General features: G+C 39.6%; 1 protein-coding gene across 2 annotated transcripts in view; it reads right to left on the bottom strand.

The window, feature by feature from the left end:
• The window catches only part of kazna (kazrin, periplakin interacting protein a), a 188,027-nt gene extending 172,221 nt beyond the window's left edge, over positions 1–15,806 (bottom strand). Inside the window, exons 1-2 of one of the 2 annotated variants that reach the window (XM_041061890.1) lie at positions 15,717–15,806; positions 11,497–11,939 (exon numbers count right to left, since the gene is read on the bottom strand). In XM_041061890.1, the coding sequence (XP_040917824.1) occupies positions 11,497–11,572 (76 nt within the window). In that variant the 5' untranslated portion in view covers positions 11,573–11,939; positions 15,717–15,806. The remainder of the gene's footprint in view (positions 1–11,496; positions 11,940–15,716) is intronic. The other variant, XM_041061916.1, reaches the window with a different exon arrangement.
• Between the last annotated feature and the right edge of the window lie 201 nt (positions 15,807–16,007).

A 16,007-nucleotide genomic window follows, 5' to 3' on the forward strand; every position in this document is an offset into this window, starting at 1 on the left:
TTGTCCAAGTTTCAAGATATCCACCTTTAAATTTCTTCTTGACAGGAAGGGAACACTAACATAAACACTGTAGTCAATCAACAGAAAATTTTAATAATTGGTTCTGGTTCAACTTCTTCAAAATAATCTTTGAATTAACAAATGAAATACTCTGAAGTTTAATCAGTGCTGAAGCAGTTGTTAGCTGCAGCCTTCTATTACTTAGCTGGTGACACACCAATATTGATATATCTGAGTTCGCTACATGTCAGTTTATTGTCTCTAATCTAAAGAGTAATTATTAAGTGCAAAACGGCTCTAGTGAAAGGAATCTAATCTCAGAACCTGGACAAATTACAAATTACACCAAAACTATCTGCCTAACCGGATAGTAAGTGAGAGGACATTTTTTTAAAAATACATAATTTATTTTGCTGAACTGATCCTTTAAGTTTTTCACATGCCTATTGGAGATGTTTCTCACGTTAAGTTTGGATTCCTCTGGACATCGTCACGGAACTTGCAGTTGAGCCAGCACTGACTACTTAACCGTTCAGACCTGACCGATCTTTTGGGGTCAGCTCAGTCTAACAGCTCTGTGTGGTTTTGCAGCCTGCTGTGCTGCACCATCCTAACACCTCAGCTAGAGTGAGATTACTCCCTTAGGCAGCAGGGCCTCTGATAATTACAGTGGAAGGTGAGATTTTAAGCTTCCACCCACATCCGGAGAATGAAACATACTCCTCTAACCTTGGTTAGATGATGTAGTACATCATTTTTACTATCTCTTTGTCTGATGTCCTGCAGCTGACACATGATAAATACTATTCAATTAGCCCTAATTGAGTATTCAGGTTTTAATTAATGTTTAACATTTCATGAGAGCATAATTTCACCATCCATAATAAGCAATATATCTGAGAAAAGGAAAATTATATTTGTGGTCGCTATATTGACCAGGCATCTTCATTCTTTCATTAGCCTTTCTGTACATTCAGTGAGGAATAATGTTTTCTTTATGTTTATTAGGGTTATTTGTGGTGATATGGGCAGATTCTGTTCTCTCTCGTTGCTTTTATCGAGCTAAATTAAATGTTGAGAGTTTCTAGGGGATAGTAAGTGACATTTAGGATCAAAACAGGGAACTTTCTTTGAAATAGAAAATATTGTATGTTATGCTTATTGAATGCACAGCGGGAGGCAAAAGCTTTTCAGCCCCTGGCCTTCGTTTGGATTTCATCATTCATTTCCCAACACACTGTTATAAGCCAAGGGCTGCATTATGGTTGTTTCTTTAACTACTGTGGTGAGTTAAACATCTTAACATCATTTTTGAGTGTAGTCCTTTTAGTCTGTGATGCAGTTTTATTCATTTTAAAAAACAACATTACAAAAACAGAGCTCTCTGCTTTCGGCGTTGGTACTACAAAGAGTGGGGTGGAACAGCTAATATTATCTGTTAATGTGATTTCTTGGGACAGTGTCTAAGTTGAGTGGGTAAATCAAGAAAGACAAGATATTACAGACTCTGAAGAGTGTGCTATACAAATCAATTTGCGTTTGGAAATCTCCCAGAGTTCTTTGTTTTACTAGATGAAACTGTTGTAAATATTTGGCATACTAGTCCTATAATGATCCTGATAAGAAGTAGACGCCAGCTAATTGTGACTTGGACATGACACAATGGGCCCCAGGGTACAGACATGTAAAAGGTTCCCAAGACCCCCACACGGAAAGAGACAAAATAAAAAAAGACCACATGCCACACAGCTGTGTCGTTTGTGATCATGCTTTGCTGTGCTTAGTGGTTGTTTTGCTTCCCTTTGCAAATGTTTTGCAAGCCCTTGTGGTGGTTTTGCATTGTTTTGTGGTCATTCTGCATCTCTTTGTGGGTCATGGTGGTCATCTCTTCTGTGTCTCTTTGTGGTCATTTTGTCTCTTCCTGTAATATTTTACATGTGAGACCTCTGACCCCTCAGACCCCTGGGTGTGTGCCCGGTAAGCCTGTTCAGTAATCCTTCCACGGATATGGACTGTTTGTTATTATTATTAAAATGTATTTGACTTCTATTCAGCGAGTCTGGGTATATTCTTAAATAACTATTACCACAAGAGAACTACAAAAGTTCCCACCTCATGTTGTCAAAGTCACAGCAAGTGCTATTGCTTCACTTCAAATGAGCAACACTTGTTCTATAATCCTGTATGTGTTTGGGATTAAAGTCTGAACTAAATCACTCATCAACAATCTCTTGTCTCACAGAGGAAAGCTTGGCTCAGATGAATTGTCTAGATGAGAGAGCACAGATGCCTGAAGTAAGGATTTAGAAGCAGGAAAGTGAGGGATTAGAGACTAGGATTGACGTGATTGGCAGAAGAATCACATGCTGCTGCTGACGAATCATCCACCTGCCGCTGCAGATAAATGCAGCCACCAGAAAAAAAATAACAGGGGAAAGAAAACACGTGTCTTCTGAATACCAAAGAATATGAAACACGTTTCAAAACAATCACAACTGCAAACATAATCAATTTCCGGTGATTAGCGAGGATTACAGTTGCCTTGCAGAAAACCCTGAAGGGAAACTGTTTGTCTCTAAAATACAGCATGACTCTCAATGATCACTCAAACAGAGTCAAACTGACACTTCAAGTTTTAATCTGAATACCCTGACTGTATTGTAAGCAGAACGGGAAAACCTATTTTGGTATTCTGGGTCTTCTCCCATAGACTTTAGGGAAAATCTGTGCCAATATATATCAAATGTTCAGCAAACGTAAAGCGGAAATTTAAACTTTCCTTTCTCAGAAGTCTAGATTCTATTTCATTAATTATAGCAGAGCAAAGACTAGTCAGTGACAGAATGTCATTTGGCAACTATTTTGATAATCCATTCATTATTTCTTTTTTAACTAAAACAGCCAAACATTTCTTGTGTAAGCTTCTTAAATCTGAAATTTTGATGCTTTTCCTTGTCTAAGCATTATGTTTAATTAAATATCATTGGACTGTGGATTGTACAGAACAAGGCACTTGATGACACAGCAGAAAAGAATCATTAGCTGCAGCTCTAAATTATAGTACATCTACCACCAAGGAAGGGCTGTCTGACAGAACAGAAATGTGTAAAATTAGACAAGAAATCGTTGTTCAAGGCAGACATTTTGACACATTGTAATAGGATCTCCACAGGTGTAATTAATACAATTAAACGCATCCATTTATACATTCCCTGTTAGTAGCTACACTGGTGCTTTTCCTGCTGTGATGAGTCAAAAGGTCTCCTGTGAAAAAGACCTATAGCTAAGTTTTTGTTGTTTGTTAGGGAGAGCTTTAACACTGAATATCACCATTTAACTTTAATAAAACCATACACCATAGCGCTTAGTTTGTGGAAATTTTTTTTAAAAAGTAAAACAGGAAATTGGGGTAAATCTTGTATCATTTAGTCAGTGGAAACCTTAAAAAAAACAAAAATCAGACAAAAACGGATGAAATACAACTATGCTTTATGGATCAGAGTCAATGGCTTAGGAGGAGAGGTTGCAGTTGACTGCCACTGCTGCTGCCTGAGTATTGACTAACATCCAGACCTGCCGGCTTGTGGCCGGCCTGTGGTGCTGCTGTGTATCACTGCTGGCTGATATGATAATCACAGAACCGCTGAGAGCCGACCGGCAGTTTGTACACCAGTCGCCCACTTATGCCAACAAAAATCGAGTCACTACGGCGCAGTGAGTTTCTGCGTGCACTGTTTATGTTGGATTCTGTTGCCAACACCTGTGCAGCAACATGAGTGCCGCTTGTATCAGCAACAAAATGCAACTGACACACATTCATTCAGTCACTTCAAGAGCTCAATAACCATATGCACAATGCAGAAAATGTCACACACTTACTCAAGAGCCAAAATTTTAAATGATTCTCAAAAACAGAAGGATGACCTGCCGGCAATCACTGCTTTAATTACATTTATTGAAATGATTGAGTAATCCATAATCTTTTAGAGAACTCCCTGGTTTTCACTCAGCTCCTTTCATCAGAGTATTTGATATGAGTCTAATTCAAATTGTCCCTCTGCATTCATAGTATTATTAAACACTATAAATTATGTCTTAACAAATTCAGACCCGCTTACTTTAAGTCCTTGCTTCAAAAAGCAATACAATATAACTCAGTGGGTGAGTGAGATGTCACCTTAAACTTCCATGTGCACAGAAACACAAATAACTACAAGTACTCCATCATACAATGGTAGCAAACGGGAATCATTATATTTTCCAGCAATGTAAATTGAAGTCTTCTTTCACACACATCTATAAATGATGACAAACATACAAACATGGAGAGAAACACACCAACTCCAGCTCTAATGCCAACTCTCTACTGGCCTCTCCATCTCTGCAGTATCCATCGACCACAGAATACAGCAGGGATTCCCCAAACCACAATACTCACAGGCTATATGAAATTCATGCTGCGTGCCAACAAATACATAAATATCTGATGTCCAGTGCAAAAACATTTGGGCTGCACTTGGGCAAAAGCTGTACTCAAAAGCACTATACGCACCAATATAGAGTTTAATCAGTGAAACTGAATCAGATGCAGAAGAAAATCAAAGCCTCGTTGCACACCTGTGAATAACTCACCATACTTCTCCATCTTAATTTAGCTTTAGTCTGTCAACACCATCAAAACTGAACAACACAAAGTGGCACTCATTCTCTTAGCAATTAGCAAGATATTGATCACTGAGCTCTACAAACGGTTACACTGTTCAAATCAATGCTACATGGTAGTGTTAGTTAATTCTTAGCGAAGGCCACAAAACTCAGCTTGGAAAACAAGCACTCACTAGCTGGACCAGATGCAGGTCAGTTGATTCCTGGTGCTGGAAGGGCTAGTTAGCATCAAGATTAACCTCTGTTATAGTTGTAGTTCCCTCTGTCTTCACTTAGTGTGTGTGTGTTTTTTTTGTGCAACATCCCTGAATGAATGTCACTGAGTGAATGAGTGACAGAGTTGACTGAGTGATGAAGTTACACCACTGGGTTAGGGTTAGGGTTAGTAAGGGTCAGTAATGAGAGCAGCTTTATTTGGTTGTAACTAACTGTATACGAGAGCATAGACAGTAAGAGAGAAGCAAACAGATCAAGGGTGGTCCATGCATATACTAGGCTACCCTATACTAGGCCATTCCTAATACAGTGGTGATCACAAAACTAAAAACAAATGGCTTTCAATTTTAAAATTCAACAGCAATCTGTTGCCAGGTACAATATTCCTGTTATTCTAGTTAATCAAGAGGAAAAACATTTTTGTAGGGACTATTTCTTCATTAGAAAGTAGAGCAATCACAATGAGGTCTCTTGTTGGGCACCCTTTTCAGTAATTGTGTCTACAAAGAAAAGAATATAACGCAGACATTGTACTTTTTGTTGTTCACCCATTTCCTTTTATAATAAAAACTTTTCTGATTATCCAAAGCTCACAAAAAGTGGCCATTATTCAGTTGCCTTGTAATGTAACACAATACTGTATTGCTTTTACACATTTATCAGGTAGGAATAACTTATTCTGATGCAACTCAGGCACAAAAGGTAGCAAATTACATTATTGCACTCAGATGCAGAGTAGATGAATGTGCCTAACACCACAAGTGACAGGAAACAATACTCTCAGTGAACAGTGGGCATTGTAAGAACTGTGGAAGAAAGCTGAATTTGTAAAATATATGCATCAGCTAATACTAGAGTGGTACCAAGAAGACTGACCTAAAAATCAGCAAGAATGATGGCAAAAAAAAGATGCAGTGAGTATGGTGCATCCATGCCTTGATTTGCCATTCAAAGTGTATGCACATATCAAAATAAATGGTACTGAGTGGGGCAACAAGCAGAAAAAGTTCAATGTTACTGAAACAAATTTTGCATGTATGAAACTCCATGTAAATGTAAAATATATGTAATCTGTATTGAGAATGATCCCCATGTGTGACAAGATGAGCTATCACACAAAGTTTGCATTAGAAAGGTTGTTCAGTGGAGGATAGAAGAGAGGACAAGTTGGATGAGGAGAGGGAATGCACAGACAGAGCTTGCTGACCCAAACTCTGTTTTCAATCAGGCTCCTCTGACAGCACGCTCATTCATCTGAAGGTTAATGGAAGCTGGAGATGTCCAATTCTAAGCACAGGAATAGGTAGGAGGGGGGTTGGCATTGTAAATTTTTTTAGACTGCACCAGGTGTCCCATGGTCTGCAGCTTAAACTCAAATAACTGCCCTGACAGCAGCTTTCCTCTGTGTGGAGTTTTGAATAATAAACTTAGAAGAAGGACGTTTGCCATAAAAACGATTCCCAGAACAACTTGACACCAGGTGTTTTGCTGCCACTGAGGAAACATTTGAAGAGTTTCAAGCATCCATCTTCTACTTGAGTACAATTCCAAAGAAATAATTTTTCTGTGTGTGTGCCTGGGTGAACATGGTGCTAAGCTTTATTTTTCACATGTGACTCTGATGCCCCGTTGGGATTTAGCCTCACGGATGGCAGTATCATGGTCTCTCACTCATGTGAGGAAGTGTGGGCCCACTGGTGCAGACGGATGACCGGCATTCATCTATGACTGACCAGTCAAAAACAGGTCTAGACATCAAGTACATCAGGGCATATTGCACAATCATAATCTCTTACTTTTCCTGTGAGGTAGACCTCGGCTTTTGTAATTAAGTTATGCTTGGCGTAAAATTAAAGTTAAATCCGACTCAATACCAAAGATCCACTGAAGTGAAAATGGGCTCGCTGCACAAAAGCCTACTGAAGTTACAGTCTCAATAATATTATCTGAGTTATGCTGCAATAAGCCAAAATACTGCAGAGAAGCGATTGTGAAAACACCACATCCTTATCCTTGCTGTGTGTTTGTGAGCACAAGAACAGTCTTCTGAGGAATGCAAGATTAGTCATGCTCTTTGTAGACCGTGCACTTGGTATGATGTTAACACACATACATTTCATAGGAATTAAATATTAATAAAGATACATTATACTGAATATTGTACATATACTAGTAAGTTTGACATATCCCCAGGAGTATCCAAATCTCTATTCAAGGTCAGCTAGGAGTCATGATTCTGGTCTATGTCACTTATTTGAATAATTCTTGGTGTGGTGAAATATTTTTCCCTCACTGACTGAGACTGTGAGATAATATGAAATCTGGCTGAGTGATAATGTATCTCCTGTGGCTTTATTTCTTCAATTAGGTCACATGATTTTATTTTAATAGCAGCAGATAGTGGGAATCATAGCGTGAATGATAGTGCCAGTGCAGAGATCTTGTGCATTGACTGTGCATTAATCACAGTTAGTGCAGCATTCCTTTAGAGAAAAAAATAAAAATAAAATAAATAAATGAGAATCGTGAAAAACAGCCCAAAACCATGACTCGGCACTTGAAAAAAAAAGATGATGTTACTTCACTGGGTGCACACACCAACTATACCAGCAAACCACTTGCAACGTGACTCCTTCTACATGATTAGCAACACTAGGAGCATGAAGCTAATCTCTTACCACAGGAAAGCCCACCGGGTATGGAGGTGTGAGGAATCTGTGACTGTGCTGGAACCACAACATAAGTGGAAGAAGGAGAGGAATTAATCAGTTCAAAGGAGACCAAAATATGTTCGACACCTGCAGTGGCTACCTATTAAAATTTCAAATCACGTTCACCTCTCTCCTGAGCAGGGATTTACCAACGGTTTATTGAGTATTAAGAGGATATTCAAAGGTAAAGTGATAAGTAAGAAAGGAAATACTCTCAAAGTTTGACAGCTAAACTGAAAATATTCTCGCCATCAGTGTTTGTGTTGTTTCTGAAAGTCATAATTTCACTGTTTTATTGGAAACACAGCTATAATAAAAAAAAATGCATTAACACACTGTCACATTCTGTCCAGATCTGTTTTTGCACACACAGATGTTATTTATCATATTTTAAAGTAATATGTATTTGTTCTCCTTTGTCACTTATTCTATTCTTCATATGGGTATAAATAATGTATTGTAAGCAGAAATGACATGACAACATTGTGTCTTTCATCACAGCAGAAAAGAAAGCTGAAAGAAATTTCTTTCAGTGTATCACAGCAGCATTAAACACAATGTATCCACCTCAACAACAAAAAAAGAAATGCACAGCAAACAGAAGTAAAGTATCGTCACAGTGAGTGTTGTATGTTAATAATTTTTCATGCTGATTTATTCTCAGACTGATGGGGTTTGAAACCTGGAATTTGGGCCAAGAAACAATGCCAGACATGAGAAAACAGGAAGCTTTTGTTTAAACTGAGTTTTGAGAGCTAGAAATCTCAGGCTGTGGTGAAGTAATACTATTGATCCACAATCTCCATCAACACCCTACAGGTGTGTTTCAAATAATGTTCTTATACTGAGCAGTAAACACTTGCTTATTGACCTTTTAAACAGACATTGCTTCGCTGGGAATTGATCCTCAAGAGGAACACAGTCTTTTTATTTCTATTAAAGGAGAAAAAATCTATAGTGTATTTGATAGCACAATAGCACACAAGGGACGGGCGGTAGAAATAGTTCTCTAGAATGGAATAATAAAAAAATAAATAAACCTTTCCCAAATACTTTAACTATTTCAAAGCCAGGAAACTAATTTGTCGCTCTACATTGACAGGCGGGAGCACTGATTGCGGAAAAATTTCTGACAACACATCACAATGCTGAACACAGAACAAATCACACCACCAGTGGGGAGCAAGAGAACTGTAGCAGGATTATGCACCTGGCACTGCCACGTGAATGTGATGCATGAGAAAAAAATAAATTCTGTCAAGTATTTATTCTGCCAGGGTACCACCAGAAGGTTATTCAAGTCTTTGGGCACGTGCAACACTCATGTAATGGATTTTCTCTCTGCAATTCAGGCAGGCCTTTGCATATAGCTGAGGGACTTCTGATCCAATGATGGGTGACAGCCAACGATAACAAAAAATCCCCCTATAATTACTGTTCAGATATTGCGAGCCAGCACTACTGGTGGATTAGTCTTCCAGCTGCTGTGTAACAGTATGTAAGGTTGTTGCTAAAAATAGAAAAAAGAAAAAAAAAAAAACACCCATCTCTTATTCACACAATTTGCAGCTTGCTCACTTTCTTGCCCCCACCCCCCTCCCCTCCCTCTATCTCCCCCTTCACTTCCCTCTCTCACACATCCGAAATCGCAGACGTGCAGCACAAGCTTCAAAGAGCATAGATAACTTGGGGAGCGCAAGACTGACTGTAATTCACCACAGCACATGCAATGATAATGTCATTTTCACAACCAGAGAGTGGTGGCATTTTGGTTTAATGCATCCAGCACTCTCACCTATGTTGTGACTGATAAGGAGGCGCTGGAGGGGAGCTACTGTAAACTGAGCACAACAGTTTGGCATCAAGTTGTTTTAAAGTTTAGTCTGAATGGGGGAAAGCAACAGAGGAGGAACATAATAATACCTCTTGGGCATATGTAAAATAAATGTGCAACAAAGACTGAGCACTCAGTGTCAATAGCTTTTAAGTATGCAGTAGTCCAAAGGCAAAATGCACAAAGAAAGCTTGACATGCTTCCAAACACTTCACCAGCCATGTTTTCTGTCTGTTGATTTTTCCTGGTGTCACCCTGCCTGCTGCTCTCTCCACTCTGCGAGCATGAGCAGATAAGTGATTAATCATTCTGATCAGAAGAACTGTAATCAGAAGCCATTCTGATGACAACTAAGGACTCCAACAAACAAATGGACAAATAGCAACAGCAAGTTTCTGTGTCATGTCATTGAAAGAACTCTAGCATTTCGATTGTCGAAGAAGGCCAGGGGAAGGCCGTTGCTTTCCTATTGCAAAAGAGTGACCTAAAAGCAAACCATTTTTATTGATGAATGAGAAAATAAAACCAGACAAGGTGCACAACAACAACAACAACAACAAAAAAAAGCTCAAGGTCCTGCCTCATATGGCAACAGAACTGAAGGGGGAAATAAACAGTCCAAATCCATATCTGCACCACAGTGGATGCGCTTGGCCAGGAGATCCAAGCATGTATATACTCTCATCTTAAACTGCAGACAACCTGTGAGAAATCACAACTCACTCTGTTTTGCATCAGGTCAGCCATGGCCAAAGGGTGCCTTTTTCCTGTTTTAGGAATTATGTGACACCTTGAAACAGACCACCTCAGGCAGATTTTTGTCATGCTGTGAGATTTGATTCTGGAAAAAAAAGGAGCCACAGCACCTCAAAGCATACCATGCACACTGAAGCAAGTCACACATTCAAATAATACACACGCAGTATATGCACCCACACAGACAGAGTTTGAATGGGGCGGCTGTGGGTGTCTGGCATCTCTTCAAATGTTGATTAAAAATTCCTATAAAGTACATAAGCATAATTATGAGCAAACATCATCTATTTTTCATTGCTAATTCACTAGGCAGCCTCAGACATGTTTGCTGAGATGAAATCTACAAAAATTAATTTGTAGGGTTGGTGCAGCGTTTGGTGCAAAATTGCTTGTTAAACTTGATGTGAATTAGTGAATAAGATCAATATGCATCCCTATTTAATAAAGAAGTACGGGGACATATCTACCTCAACAAAAATCATACAGATCAACACTATCAAAGGCATTTCTTGCAGCATGGTTGTACTGGATTATATTGTTTGTTTTATGGTTATTATGGTTATTTATGGTTAATATGCTATTGTGTACAATTATTGAATGTTAATTTTATTCTGCTGACGAATGTTTTTTTTTTTTTCTTTCTTTTTAGACCTGTGGCATGTTTGGTCAGACAGAGATCAAAGGATTTTGCCCATACGGATGAAAGGTGAGGTCTGCTCCTGCAAACCCACTAGCACAGACACACACACACACATTTTCACACCTGGCAATCTCTTGTGTGTAGAAAGACATCACAGTCTATCAACATTAACACCTCATTGAGTCAAATTGCATGTATAACTCATGTGGCACAATGTATTATGTAAGATTTATAAGCCAAAATATAAAACCCATACATCTCATAAAAGCATGCTACATCAAAGTGGTATAAAATATAAATTGTCTGTGATTTCTCAATAGAGTAGACAGAATCCATACAAAATGTATTAGATATCAATACTAAAAACATTAATGCCCCTTTAAATGGATAAAAGAGTGACATGATTAAAATATAGAGAGACCTTAATGATAAATTGCACTAGAAGCTGCTTTGAAAGGAAGCTAAAAAATATATATATTATTTCCTACTGGTTGTTGGCTGAAAGTGGGACAGACATTTGTCTCCCTAAATGCCTTAATTTTGCATCACAGTTTTAAAAGATTTAAATTTCTGTCATCATATCAAGTTAAACTCTATCAGAATCAAACATGATAAATAAAAACTTTGTTATTTTGATATTTCTTTGCAGACTTTAAGTGGATGTCAACACTCACTGGCTTGCATGAGCTGACCCTGGCGGCCAAACACCTGAGAGAAAGGGCTTCGGCTGCAGGTGAGCGTCTCCTCCATGGCTGAGCTCCTCGGGGAGGGGACAGGTCCTTCTTCTTCAGAAAGAGAAAGTGTACCGGGGGTCAGCCTCCAAGTGTGGAGAAGGTCGACAGTTGCACTGGAGCAATCCTCTCCTCTCACTCTCTCAACTGACTGCTAATTTGCCTTTGAAGCCACCTCACGACCTCTCCTACGCCTCTCCCAGGGCTGTCATTTGATTTTTTTTCTTTTTTTTTTTTTTTTTTTACAGCTGCTTCCTCGCTGACTGCAGATCAGTCCTCTGTCTCGTTGCTTCAGATTCTGTGAGAGTTGCTGCTGCTCCTCAGCTGATGGGAGATCTGTGTTGGGTTGCTCTCAGCCTGCTCATTAGTGCTCCAGTGTGGCGCTGCTTCAGACAGAGAGCACAGCAAACACAGCATGAACAAAGCGAGAGAGAGAGAGAGAGGGAGAGAGAGAGAGAGAGAGAGCGATGAGAAGAAGTCTGCTGCAGAGAGAAGAGAGTCTCTCCCCTGACGAAAGTGAGAACAGAGATGGCTGTGTGTGTGTACGTGTGAGTGTGTGTGTAGCCACTTCTAACATTATACTGTAGCTGCTGCTGCTGCTGTTGCATGTAATTGCGGGCTATGGTTTCCCCTTTCTCTTTAAACTCCTTCTTTTTAATCCAATCTGATTCCTCAGTGGTGACTGACAGGCATAAATGTTGGGAAACTGACAAGACAACAGCAGATAAGTATGATAATATCTGTCTATCTATATGTGCTGCAAGCAAATACCAGCATACTCTGGTGAGGTGTCTGTTCATTCACTGTCATACACATTAGATTGGAAGCTTGGAAACCACTGAGAGAGAATGCAGTTCCTCAAAAACAATAGTTGAACATACAGTTAGCTGAAAATTAATAACTGCAGATAATCATGACATTGTTTACCAGTTGCAGGGGGAAGATGGATCAGGATCTTTCCCTGTTTACTAAATACTGGTCTCATGGCTGTTATTCTGTCTGTGCAATTAGATTTTAATTTGGTATTCACCTCGGCCATTACTGTTTCTTCCTTTTCTTTTCTTCTCTGTGATCTACTGTAAGTGTTCAGTGCCTAGATACAAACCAAATTTCCTGCAGGATAATAAAGTTTAAGTTATTTCTTTCTTCCTTACTCCCCAACCCCCCCACCCACCCCCCTTACTCACTCTACGTGAGGATTGTTTTCCAAATATAGACAGCGAAGACTGATCCTGCATCTCTCAATCTCTCACTCACACACAGACACACACAAACAGTCAGGTGTATGCAGGTTTTATGCAGCACTTCGCTTGCGCAGGCAAAAAATAGCACATGCACAAGTCCCTCTAACAGTAATACAGAGATTTTGAACAGAAAACTCAACCACGGACATAAAAATCTGTTTCAAACTAAAGGGGCCAGTGGAACATTAAAAATGGATCCGCATCCTTTATTAATATCCTCATTACCATGTCTGTTCTGCCTCCACATGAACAGCATGCAGTGAGGGAAGAAGAGAATTGTACAAACGTACTTTATCCCTATATCCGGTTGGTATTATTGCTTCCACCCAGAGCTGCTTGGAGGGGGCTGGTTACCTTTACAATGCCAGAGACGGGTTCGTCTTTGCTTTGAACTCAGTCTTACATAAATTGTCGGAGGCAGCAAATTAGCTGTATTAGGAGATCTCAGAGCCTATTTGAATTTTATTTGAAAAGATACCTTCTATTCTAGGCGTCTGATTTTCAGACAGACACAAAAAAAAGGTGCAAAAGAAAGGAATATGCAAGAAGATGACTTATGTTCAGTTAAGTAAAGAGTTTATTATACACAGCAACACGGGAAAGATTTTGCTTCGAAAAACGTCACTGTCATGTCTGCCAGAACAAGCAGTGCCAGAGGTGGTGGGACTGCTCTCCTCTGTCTTCACATGAAACACTGTGACCCTGACAGGTCCCTGTCTTCACCTCACGCACCGTTCACCTGCACATGCAAATACAACCCTCATCTCCAGACAACACAATACAACACACTGTTTTTGCTTTTTGACACAACAGGTACAGGACAGACCTCCAACTCACATAGGAGGGGAAAAAAATACTGTTCCCCTCACACTATCTTTAACTGGTTTCAGTATTGTTTATCAAACTTCCAATAAAGATGATGAAATTAACGAGAAGGAGATCAAAGGGTTCTCCTCAGACTTCTGGGATGGATGTTTTTGTTTTCAATCGTCTCTGATCATGTGTCCTCACAGCTCCTCATAACTTCCTTTGAGAATTCAACATGGCCCTGGGCTAAGATCCTAAGCTGTGTTGAGCATACAAATGCAGTCTTGCAGTTTGAAGTTATTGCTGAGCTTGTGAGCTCTGGGAGATCCTGTATCACAGGGGTGCGGTTTGTCGCTATAGGTACAGTAGCAGAACTCCTAACCAAAAATCACCTGCCTGAAACTGCTGCTGCTCCTTAAAGCAGCTGAATATTTTCCCCTTATTATCAGAGGCTGTAATAGGACCTTTTCTTTGTATTCATAATAACTGAAAGGACATCTGGTGTTTTAAATGCATTTTACACCCACCTGCAACAAATCCTGTCTGTATCTGACAGCTACTCGTTTTCCTCACTTCAGTTCAAAAAGCATGTTGCAACACATTCTCTAAACCGTATGTGTTCAGTTTTTGGGGAAAGAATCAGATTTAAACGTGTGAGAGAACATAAAACCTCAAAAAAATCCAAACCACTTATGTTGATTTGTCACAAAGGCACTAAAAGCCCCTGAGCAGTGAAAACAGAAGCTTCACCAGAGGGAGAACAAACCCACAAGCCTTTACATAATAACACACAGTAGACTGAACAAACTTGCTTCACCTGCTGTTACTAAGTCCTGTGCATCTGCATTTTATTACAGTGTTGGCTGTAGCCGTGACACTGGGGATGGGGGGGGGGGGGGGGGGGGGGGGGGGGGGATACAGTGATATGTCAATGTCACAGACTGATGTACCGCACAGCTACTGTTTCCAATACACACTCATTACACTCAAGAATCATAAAAAATGATCTTTCCCCTGGACCCTTATGTTATTTGCCTGTATCAAACAAAATATTCTGCATAACTGCCAAAGTTCCAATTAAATTCACACCCACTGTGCTGCATGTTGATGAACAATTAAACTCAGGCAGAGATTGCTTTTTGTCTGTTAATGTTTGACTGAGAGAGCATGCTACCACAGGCCAGCACTTGGACCTGGTCTCTGGAGGCAGAGGTAGCTGTTGCCTTTCTGCGGCTAAGGATTAATTTTGTAGTTTTGTGAAATTAAAGTCAACAGCCATGCTTAATTTAAATGGGGTGAAGCGGTCTGTCAAAGCTTGTTCCACTCAAAGATGTCTTATCTTGGTAAAAATATATTCATTTCTCTGCTGTACTAAATGAGTACTTTCACTCAAGCACAAAACTAGAGAGATTTTCACTACTCATAGCGCCTCAGCTCAGTGTTTTCATCAGTGCGGCTCTGCATGCACACTAGCATGCAGATGAAGCCATACACATTCCTCTCAGTGGTTTCACACTAGACCTATTCCACTGATTTACAATACATGTTTCAAATTTTTTTTAAGAGACCATCTCTGGCTGCAGTGTGTGCTGCCAAATAATGTCAGTGGCACTGGTTTTGTTTTTGGCCTCTGTACAGACATGATACCAAACCTGGCAACCTCACTGTGACAACAAGACTTTAGAAAACTGCACAAAGTCACTGTGTGTGTCTGTGTGTCCAGTCTTTATGCTAAACTTGGCTAACCAGAACTTTTGTGTTTTGGTCTCTTAGGTAGATCTCATGACTCAGAAATCAGAACTAGTTCTGACCCTTCAGGCTGTTTGTTTTTTTTCTTGTGTGACCTCTTGCCTGCTGAAAGCTATACATAGCCTAGAGGTCATGAAAGGCCAGCTCAGACCAAATAGTTCTAGCTAACTTAGTATAGGGTGAGCTACCAGTTTAAGACACTTTGTTAGCTAATCATTCATTTTAGTCTCAAGCACTTATAACATTTTTTTTTCAATCTGAGTTTGTGCTTTACTGTTTATAATCATCACACTACAGTAAGTGAGCATCTGATTTTTTTTAATGATAAATGGTGGGTGATGAGGGTGATGCAACAACACTTACCTGAAAGTCCTGAAGGTATTCCTATGAGCCATAAATGATCTTCTGTCCATCTGGATCAAAAAAATATTTTCTCGCTGTCAAAATGTAAACTGCAGAGGAGTTACAGTTTTACAGTCTCAGCTAATGATTGACAAACACATGGTCACTCCTCTATGTACTCCGACTATAACTGAAACCTTCACATCTGCACAAAATCTGCACATTTTTCATACTGTAGTATTTTCCCAGATGTAAATATAGACCATACATATGTTGTATTATCTTGTTCACTGCTGCAACTACTGATTCAGT

The sequence above is a fragment of the Toxotes jaculatrix genome, chromosome 2 (genome assembly GCF_017976425.1).
Source record: "Toxotes jaculatrix isolate fToxJac2 chromosome 2, fToxJac2.pri, whole genome shotgun sequence".
Classification (NCBI taxonomy): domain Eukaryota; kingdom Metazoa; phylum Chordata; class Actinopteri; family Toxotidae; genus Toxotes; species Toxotes jaculatrix.